We start from the raw sequence: 11,014 nt of genomic DNA, 5'->3' as shown, positions 1-11,014 counted from the left end.
TGTGAAGGGTAAACAAAAGGAGGAGGCTGCAATGCTTGGTAAGAAATGTACGCATTATCCTGCCCATGTAATTGTAACCCCTCTGTACAGTATCTTCACAAATTAAAAAAAAAAAAAAGAAGTCATCTTTATTTTTTAACTATAGGACCTCGGCTGGGAATGTGGCTTAGTGGTAGAATGTTTGCCTAGCATGCAAGAGGCCCTGAGTTCAATTCCTCAGTACCACATAAATAAAATAAATAAATAAAATTAATTAAAAAAATAAATATAGAACCTCTTTTTGGTTTCTCCAGACCATAGATGTATCCTAAATGTAACTAGGGGTATCTAAAGACCTGAATTAACAAGTAGCTATTATTCAATAAGCTCTTTTAAGAGGCTCAGTATAAGAGTACAAGAGAAAATGCAAAATAATTGTATGATCAAGAGCTGATACTTGAAAAAAAGCTTATACTCTCTTTGGAAAAATAAGATTAAAAGACATTTTCAATCTTTACTTTGCTAAATTATGTTGACTAGTTTTGACTAGTTGACTATTGACTAGTTTTTCTATCACCCTCAAAGAAGGACTGTCAGTAATTTATGTAATATATGTCCACAGGCCCATCTGAATTTTCCCTTATTAAAAAAAAGGGGGGGAGAGAATTGTCAATGGATTTCATTAATAGTTTAACTTCGCCTCTTACTGTAAATTTCAGTGTCAGAACTGAGAATAATGGCAGTTAGTGAACTTTCATGCTTTCAGAAATTTTCTTTTCTCAGCTTTCTCCTTAATTTTCTTCTATATCTCTAACTGTTCCCTTCCACTCTCCTTCACAGGTATCTCTTTTTCTCTATTAAATACAAAACAAGTTTTCACTAAAAACCCCACAATCCTTGTCTCACATTCCAAACTCTTTCTGGGTATATATTGAACTCTATTTTTAAAATTTCTTCTCATGTTTTGTTGACCTGCTTAGTGTCCTAAACACTTTGACTCAATGAACTTTTTTACTTGCTGTGTATGAAAGAGTTAACATAGCAAACCAGACCCAGAGCTGATGCTTGGGAACTTGTCTAATAAATACTGTAATTCCTTACATTGATAAAAATTTCCCCTTTATGCTAAGAAATAGCTAACTGTATACCACACAAATTATGCTGAATGCCTGTCTTTCTTGTGGATGTTTAAGTATTTTAGTACATGCAAGGCAGAGGTAGTACCTTTATAACTAGTCCCAGGTAAAAGGCTCACATACTGAGTTTCTAAAAAGTTTCCATAGTAAATAACACACTTCATTTACAACTTGCTGCTATGTGATTCCACAAAGAGAAGACTTAGAAGCTTGCACTTGGTTTCCTCTAGACTTCATCCTCTACCTGGCTCCCATTGGTTGATTTCCTCTAGAATTTTTTAGTGTAATAAATCTGAACTTTGAATACAACTACATGCTGAGTCCTGCTAGTGAATTTCCCTGTAAGTGAATTTGCCTTTTTGGATCATAACCTTTTCTACTTTCTATTCCTATTTAAGTATATGGTACCTATTATTTAATCACCTCAACCAAAAACCTATGAAATCTTTTCAACTCCTCTTTCCTATTTTTACCCTTTCGATTACTTAGTATCATTTGCTTTCTGGGTATCCTGAAAGTCACTTCAGGACATCTAGCAAATAGTTTAAACCCTTTGTTTTTCACTTGGACTCTCACCTCTCTCTTATTTATCTTTTTGTCTGTAGCATTTCCCTCCAATCTCATCTATACACTGCTACTAAGAGAAATGCTTAAGCTGGCAATTATGAGCATACCATATCTCTGTTTAAATTCCTTGGGGTTACCCTTCAGTAATCAGCTTAATGTGTTCCTGGGGATGGTTTCCAGCCATCTTTTTTTTTGGGGGGGGGTCCAGTTGTAGGGCCTGAACTCTGGTCCTGGGCACTGTCCCTCATCTCTTCAGCTCGAGGCTAGCGCTCTACCACTTGAGCCACAGTGCCACTTCTGGCTTTTTTCTTTTTGCTTATGTGGTGCTGGAGAATTGAACCCAGGGCCTCATGCACGCAAGGCAAGCACTCTACCACTGAGCCACCTTCCCAGCCTCTCCAGCCTTCTTATGACTATTGTCCACCTACCTTTCCTGCTGCTGACACTAACATACAGGTTGTAGCCACACTTAGCTGAATGACATTTCAAAATATTTCTTTCTTTTGTCGGTCGCAGGGCTTGAACTCTGGGCCTGGGCGCTGTCCCTCAGCAATTTAGTTCAAGGCTAGTGCTCTACCACTTGAGCCACAGCACCACTTCTGGTTGTCTGAGTGATTTATTGGAAATAAAGAGTCTCATGGACTTTCCTGCCCCGGCTGGCTTTCAACAGCGATCCTCAGATCTCAGCCTCCTGAGTAGGTAGGATTACCGGTGTGAGCCACCAGCGCCCGGCTCATGTCTGTTTCTTTTACAACTCCATTCCTCCAAACATGCTGGCACCTCTACCCAACCTTGGCAACCAAATTAATTCTTACCCATTGATCAAGATTCAGCACAAGTTACCTTCTCTGTGAAAAACATCTTCCACCTCAGTGATAGAATTAAATTTTTCTCCTAATTCCATTGCTTTTGAACATGCTTATACTGTACTTACCTCCAGTGTATGACATTTATATACACACATCTATCTCTCCTACCTGACTGTGAGTTTAAGGAAAGGGATTATTTTTTATGCATCTTTGTATTCTCAATGCCTGGAATATCACCTTGTGGAATTAAAAAAAAAAGCTGATGTCTAGCTTGTACAAAACTACTTTATACCTAAAACGCACCACTCACTCTCTGTATTTTGAGCAAATCCAAGGGAAAAACATACCCATTCCATTTTTCAGCGGTGAAATTGCCTCCATATTCTCTCTGGGAACACGCAGGGCATTTGTGTCTATGTAGTAGGTGGGACCGCCTTGTTTGCCTTTATCGCCATCTATTTCCATCAATGTGCTTCCGTCATCTCTTTCTACTACCATACCAATGGCTGTGGGAAAATCGACCTGTAAGAGTCAAAAATATGATATAAAATTTCACCTGCTTTTACTAAGGTGTCCACCCCCTCCCAATATCTATTGCCATATTTGTTCTGAAACAGAATTTCTGCGTGAATTTACTATTCACTAATAGCTCTTACATACTCAATAATTTAAACATTATAAGTACCTTGGGGCAGTCCTCACCAGCATAACCAGCTCTCACAGTATAGGATCCAATGTCAAAAACAAGGGCTCCAACTTCATCTGAAAACATCAACAACTTCTAAGTATTTTATAGAAACTAAAGACATATTTAATGTGCTCAAAATGTGAATGTGACAATTCTATAAAAATTGCTATTTTGCTACTAGCTTGAACCTAGTTAACTGCACCTTAAAGATTCATTTATTTAAAATATAACAAGTTATCATATATCCATAGACGTTTCCCAGGAAAGAAATAGCACACTATAATTGAGTAATACACTTACTTATTAAGGGGACTATTTACAGATTTATATAGGCAAGGTGTAATAGGACAAACAGTATCCTGTCACTAACAATAAACAGGAATTCATCACTATCCTTGGAACTGAAGAAATGAAGAGAAGAAATTGTTACAAGAACCTGAAGAAGTAATTTGTGGGGAGGGAAGGCTACTTTATTTGAAATATGACTTCAGCTGAGGGATGTAATCAGCCATGGCTGACAGAAAGGAATGAACCAAGCTAATAAATATACCAACTGCTTCCTACCCTACCAATCAGGGTGATTATCTAAATCGGGGTACTTCTGAATAATGTAAAACAGGGCTCTTTTAGTAACTATAACAGGACAAGAAACAAAGCAAGAAGTATGGTTACCCTATTACTGGATAAATCCAAGCTAAGCCAGATTCCAAGAGAGCCCACATAAGGGCCTTACTGTCAAGAAAAACAGTATCCTGGGAAATAAGAGTTTAAATTGTAATTGTATTGGCCAAGTAAATACCATTAAAATGAAGATTTGTTCATTTCAGAGATGACTAGGAGATAAAAGACTAAGGCTAAGGAAGAAAGTTGACCATTTTTTCAGTCAAATTCAGAGAAACATGTCCAATTATATTAAAAAAAATTTCATCCAAAACAGTAAGCATCCAAAAAACAAACGAATTTGTTTTTTCAGGTACTGATGTTTCAATTTTTTCAATTAAAAACATTAAATTCTATTCATTTTAATTTTATTAGTAGCAAAATTAGTAAGTTTGATATGATGAAGTGGTCAAAAATATAAAGAGAAACTCATGCATTTGCTAGTAAAAGTTATAAATCATTGCTACTAGGTGTTACTTACATCTTCATTTAAGTAATAAGCCCTAAATGTAAGTAGTTACACGTATCTAGAGAAACTCCCATATCAAAATGAGATTGTTCATTAGCTGTATTAGCTGAACAGCTTACTAACCTGTTTCAGATCCCATACACAATAAGCACAATGTTAGTTATAATTACTGTCACTGCCAAAGAGAAAAGCAGAAATAATTTAATATTGTAATGAAGAAACTGACAGCTGTAGTTCATACACACGGTAGAATTGTTCAAATGAAGGTCCAGATTTACATGTTATCAACACCGATACAGTACAAAACTACTCAGTTTAAAAAGGTAGTTGCATATGATACTTAAGTCTTTATAGATGCATCGAAGTGGGACAAAGTATGAAAATATGCATGGGGTCGTGGAATGTCATATGCTAACTTTAGTTTGATGTTTACTGCTAAGGAAGAGAGAGGGGAGTAATCTATATCAATAACATTTAGTTTTTAAAACATCTAAGGCAAATTTGGTAACGCACAATACCTATTTATTTGTACTATATACAAACTCTCACATATATATTTTATTTCTTAGTATGGTTAAAATATTTCAAAAATTTTAAATACAAAACAATCACTACTTTATAAATGTTCAGAGCTTGTATCTTTGAAGAATGATACCTTTTTTTCCTTCGGTTGGTCATGGAGCTTGAACTCTGGGCATAGGCACTGTCCCTGAGCTATTCTGCTCAAGGCTAGTCCTCTTTGAGCCACACCACCACTTTCAGCTTTCTGATGGTTAATTGGAGATGAGTCTCATAGACTTTTCTCTGTCAGTTGTCGAGCTTGAACTCTGCCCAGGCACTGTCCCTGAGCTCTTCTACACAAGGCAAGTGCTCTACCACTTTGAGTCACAGCTCCACTTCAGGTTTTTCAGTGATTAATTAGAGATAAGAGTCTTATGGGGACTTTTCTGCTCAGGCTGGCTTTGAACCTCAATCCTCAGATCTTTAAGTTGCTAGGATACAGGTGTGAGCCACCAGCACCCAACCTTACCTTCATTTCCAACTTGATTTGTTGTATTTCCCAAAGTAATTAACTCTTCTCTAACATTCTGTGGTTGAAATTGTTTTGTGTGACACCAAGGGTAATTAAAAGATAATTGCATTTGCTTTCACCATAGCATCTAAACTGAATGATTAAAGTATAGCAAAGGAAGTGAGCTGATTAACTTTTTAACATTTTGATTAATCATACACTTCTGGGTAAAGAAATATACTAACCATGAGAATTAAGAGACAAATTCTCAAAAGTCACCTATTTATCTTTTCTCACTCCCCAGGCTAACAAAAATTAAAACAAGCACTTCCTAGTTTGGGAAGAGCTTAAATTGTTTCCACCAACCTCCAGCCTAATAATGTTAGCCCTTTACAGGCTTGTGTCTACATATTCTTAATTCTAACAAAAATTTAATGGACTTCAGGTTAAGCCTAACTTAAAGACAATTCCTTGTAAACCTCTCTATTTCTTAAACAGGGTCTTAACCTGTCATTCCCCTCCAACATGAGATCAGGACATCTCACTTTGGCAATAAGAAAAGATCTGCTAGATTTAAGGAGGGCCAGAAAGACTTGCTAGATTTAAGGAGGGCCATTCACAGAAAACAGTTTGGAAAAAAATTGCTCAGACAAGAGGAGATATTATCAGGATTCAAAATGGAATCACTCTTCTAAAAGTAACTCTTCTAAACTCTTCTAAAGTAACTCTTCTAAAAGTAACTAAAACCAAGAGGTCGTACCAAAAAAAAAAAAAAGTCCCTAAGTATGGTTACCCGAAGCTAAGGCCCATACCAGTCTACTTTCCAACTGGACAGGACTTGCTTTTCTACCGTAAGGATTTCTATAGTTGCAGAAAAACAAAACCAATAAAGATGAATTCACAACCTCTTAAAACAAAAGGGAAGCCGGGTGCCGGTGGCTCACGCCTATAATCCTAGCTACTCAGGAGGCTGAGATCTGAAGATCACGGTTCAAAGCCAGCCCCTGCAGAAGTCCGTGAGACTCTTATGTCCAATAAACCACTAGAAAACTGGAAGTGGCGCTATGGCTCAAGCAGTAGAGCGCTCGCCTTGAGCTGAAGAGCTGAGGGATAGCACCCAACCCCAGAGTTCAAGCCCCACGATGGGAGTGGGGAGGAAGAGGGCTCAGAACTGGGTGCAGGGTTCATGTGGTAAGACTGCCAGCAATGCTGAATGATAGTGCAAGGCCATCAGAGTTCAAAATAAGAGGGTTAACCAGTTCATATCTCTGTAAATAGGCCTCAAAATTACAAGCACAGGGACAAGAATTTAAAAATTTGTATTTCTTTGTCCCTTATCTATAAAAAACAAAAAACCAAAAAAAAAACAAAAACCAAAACAAAACCCTGCCATTTTAAAATAGATGTTTTAGATGCCCTAGTTCGAATCCTGGCTTTTCTGTTTCTTGGGACTTCTAGTGTCTATTTTACTTCTTTTCACCACCAGATCTTGCTTTATTAACCTTCTTTCACCCTCAGGCCATAAAGTTACAGATGATACTACAGCATGGGTTCTTTGCCTACTGTCTGATCCTACAGTGTGTCAGTCCTGTGGAACAGTTTTTTATACACTCCTATTCCAAAATTCATTTGCCCCTGCTCATATCTTCAGAGTCTGCTCCAAAGTCTCTTCCAAAACAAATAAGCCTGGACATCTCTCTGACCCTATTCACCTCAAAACATTTACCAGATGAGGTCCCACTATAACCAGGATTGGTTTTGTCAGTGGCGGGGTGATATGGAGGAGTCTCCCCTTTAAGAAGACATGACATAATTGAAAGGAAAATACCAAAATCTGAATGGGAATATGGAGGAAAGCAAAACATACAAAATAGGCCAAATGGAGTGCGTACGTAGAAGCCAAACTGGTAAGATATCTGACCTTATTCAAATCTCCCAAAAACAAAAAAACAATCAGCAAGGTCCACAAAAGAGAAACTAGGAAGCCGGGTGCTGGTGGCTCACTCCTATAATTCTTGTGACTTAGGAGGCTGAGCTCTGAGGATCGCAGTTCAAAGCCAGCCTGGGCAGGAAAGTCCAAGAGACTCTTATCTCCAATAAACCACTCAAACAACCAGAAGTGGCGCTATGGCTCAAGTGGTAGAGTGCTAGCCTTTAACTGAAGAGCTGAGGGACAGCACCCAGGCCCAGAGTTCAAGCCCCAGGACCTACAAAAGAGAGAGAGAGAGAGAAAGAGGGAGGGAGGGAGAGAGGGAGAGAAAAAAAGGGAGAGAGGGAAGGAGAGGGAGGGAGAGAAACTAGAATCTCAGGAGACTGAGATCTGAGTTCACAGACAGACCAGGCAGGAAAGTCCATGAGACTATTATCTCCAATAAACAACTTTAAAAAGAAAAAAAAAATGCCAGAAGTAGTTCAACTGGTAGAACACTAGCCTTGTGCAAAAGTTGAGGGACAGTATCTAGGCCCTAAGTTCAAGCCCAGAACTGGCACAAAATAAATAAAAAAGATACAGCCAATAAGAAAAATCTCTAGTAACACCATATAAGCCTGTTCCCAACTCCATACTGGCACAGCTGCTGTGGTGCTATACTCCTGTAACCAGAAGCTTGCCAAGTTTGAGTTAACTGCCTATTTTTTCCTTTCCTTTTCTTTTTTTTTTGGGGGGGGGGTTGTCCAGTCGTGGGGCCTGAACTCTGGGCATGGGCGCTGTCTCTCAGCTCTTCAGCTCAAGGCTAGTGCTCTATCACTTGAGCCACAGCGCCACTTGCGGCTTTTTTCTTTTTGCTTATGTGGTGCTGAGGAATCGAACCCAGGGCCTCAGGCAAGCACTCTACCACTAAGCCACCTTCCCAGCCCCTGCTTATTTTTTCTATACCTCATTTTCTTCTTTAATAATGTAAAAGATGGCAGTACCATCACATATAGTTATTATAGATTAAAAAATCAATGCCATGAGCCGGGCACCGGTGGCTCCTGCCTATAATCCTAGCTACACAGGAGGCTGAGATGTGAGGATCAAGGTTCAAAGCCAGCCTGGGCAAGAAAGACTCTCATCTCCAATAAACATCTAGTAAACCGGAAGTGGCACTGTGGCTCAAGCAGTAGAGCGCTTGCCTTGAGCTGAAGAGCACAGGGACAGGGCCCAAGCCCAGAGTTCATGCCCCAAGACCGACAAAAAAAAAAAAAAAAAAAAAATCAATGCATGAATTCAATACAATTCATGTAAAACAGCTAGAATGGTGCTTGGGCTACAGTATGACCTCAATAAATGTTAGCTACTACCATTTTTACTACACTAAACAATGTTTTATACAGATTAATGTGCAGTCTCTTGCTCCCTGGGTCAGTGAACCTGAAAGCCGTAAGTTCTAAGAAGCCAGATGCAGGTGGTTCATGTCAGCCTGTAATTCTAGCTACTCAAGAGGGTGAGATCTAGCTGGGTACACTGGTGGCTCACAACTATAATCCTAGCTACTTGAGAGGCTGAGAAATGAGGACTGAGGTTCAATGCCAGCCCAGGCAAGAATATCCACTGATACTTTTGTCTCCAATCAGCCACCAAAAAGCCAAAAGTGAAGCTGTGGCAAGTGGTAAGAGTGCTAACCTTGAACTAAGAAGCTCAGGGACAGCACCCAGGCTCTAGGTTCGAGTCCCAGGACCAACACACACCTGAGAGGCTGAGATCAGAGGATCACCATTTGAAGCCAACTGGGGCCTGAAAGTCCATGAGCCTCTTTCTTTCCAATTAACCTGCAAAGAGCCAGACAGAAGTGGAGGTGTAGCTCAAGTGGTAAGGCACTGGCCTAGAGCAAAAAACATCAGGAGGTAGGTTGGGAAGGATGGATGAGAATGTTTTTGAAAGGTATGACATGGATCAAGCCACATTCTAGACATAGGTCAAGACACATTCTATTTGTAAACTGCTTTGCAGAATGGCAATTCCTTTGTACAATTACTTGAAGGATAGTTCCCATGTCCTGAGTTCAAACACAAAAATAAGAAAGAAAAGAAAGTTCTATGAAGCACAAGCACACAGATCCACTTTTTCTGTCAATATTGAATATTCAAGATGATGCAGAGGTAAATCAAGATCTAGAGCTTTCTTTAAAAAAAAAAAAAACTAAACTAGCCAAGCATCGGTGGCTCTCTAGGAAAGGAAGCTGAGATCTGAGAATTGTGGTTCAAAGCCAGCCAGAGCAGGAAAGTCCATGCCTCTTATCTCCAATAAACCACCAGAAAACCAGAAGTGGTGCTGTGGCTCTAGTGGTAGAGCTGCTAGCCTTGAGCTGAAGAGCTGAGGGACAGCGCCCAGGCCCAGAGTTCAAGCCTCATGACCAATAAAATAAATAAATAAAAGTTAAACTATTCACACTAAAACCACTTACAAAAGATTTACCGAGGACATAAACAGGTAGGCCAGAGACAGTAAGATTCAGCTATACCAACTCAGATGATACAGAAATTTCATCAAAAACTAATAACTAGCCAGCCGCACAAAGTCCACCAAAAAGCTGGAAGTGGAACTGTGGCTCAAGTGTTAGAACACTAGCATTGAGAAAAAAACCAAAACAAAACAAGAGATAGAGTCAAGGTCATAAGTTCAAGCCCCAGGACCAGCCCAAAAAAGAAAACTACCAAGAGTGAAACTACCAAGAAACTATCAAGAGTGAAACTGATACTCAGGAGGTTGAGATCTGAAGATCACGATTCAAAGCCTGCACAGGCAGGAATGTCCATGAGTGAGACCCCTACAATTGACCAGCAAAATGCTGCAAATGAAGGTGTGGATCAAGTGGTACGGCCTCAGCCTTAAAAAAAAAAATCTAAGAGGCAACGTGAGGCCCTGAGTTCAAGACCCAGTATGGGCAAAAAACAAAAACCTGGCAACTTTGAAAACGTTGTACTATCCCTTACGTGTAAAATGCCATCCTCTTCAGAAACAGCATCTCTACTAGAAACAGTAACAATAACATATGCATGTATCCATTCATCTGAAAACTTTTAAATGGAGGTTCTAATACAGTATGTTTAGGGTCTCACTTGAAGATTTTGTATTTTAATGAATTTGCAGGTAATGTTGCCAAAGGGCAGGAGAGTGGGGTCAAGGACTGGTAGCAGCAGTCTTAACACAACCATCCCAGGTCATTATGCGATTGGGAAAAAGTTGGGTAAATTGGGTCGACATTACAACCCAGGGCTCTGCAATTTTAAAGCTGTTGGGAATCTCTCTACTACATCGCAGCTGTCCAAGGAAAGCCACACACTGAGCACCTAGAACTTGGGTACACTTTGGGGGCATCCTTAAATTATTTGTGCTCCAAAACAAATCGCAGTTTTCTGCCCATGAGTAGCTGGCGATCTCCGCAGCCAACAAGCAGGCAGGAGTAGTGGAGACAGGGAATGCAGAACGTGGGACGCGGACGGCCAGAGGCCGCATCCTGCACTCAGTGCTGCCTCGCGCGACGGATCCACGCGTGCTAGTTGCTGAGACCTCCTCCCCCGCCCCCAGGTTTAAACAAGCTCTGCCAGGCCTCTCCGCCCCTAGGCGCGGTCATTCCACCTGGGGCGCGCAGCAGCCGCCTCCAGACCCCCAAGTCTCTACTCCTCTAGGGGTGAAAACAGGAAGGACGGAGAGGGGCTGTAGTCGCCCCCTGCTCCAGGCGCTCGCTAGCCGGTGGACTACGGCGGGGCGCC

General features: G+C 40.3%; 1 protein-coding gene across 1 annotated transcript in view; it reads right to left on the bottom strand.

Moving 5' to 3' along the window:
• Positions 1 to 11,014, bottom strand: part of Actl6a (actin-like 6A) — a 26,320-nt gene that overhangs the window by 14,793 nt on the left and 513 nt on the right. Inside the window, exons 2-3 of the mRNA XM_013033704.1 lie at positions 3,177 to 3,253; positions 2,839 to 3,013 (exon numbers count right to left, since the gene is read on the bottom strand). Coding sequence (XP_012889158.1) covers positions 2,839 to 3,013; positions 3,177 to 3,253 — 252 coding nt within the window. The remainder of the gene's footprint in view (positions 1 to 2,838; positions 3,014 to 3,176; positions 3,254 to 11,014) is intronic.

Source organism: Dipodomys ordii, unplaced genomic scaffold, assembly GCF_000151885.1.
Source record: "Dipodomys ordii isolate 6190 unplaced genomic scaffold, Dord_2.0 Scaffold175, whole genome shotgun sequence".
NCBI lineage: Eukaryota > Metazoa > Chordata > Mammalia > Rodentia > Heteromyidae > Dipodomys > Dipodomys ordii.
This window is presented reverse-complemented; position numbering and strand designations above follow the sequence as displayed.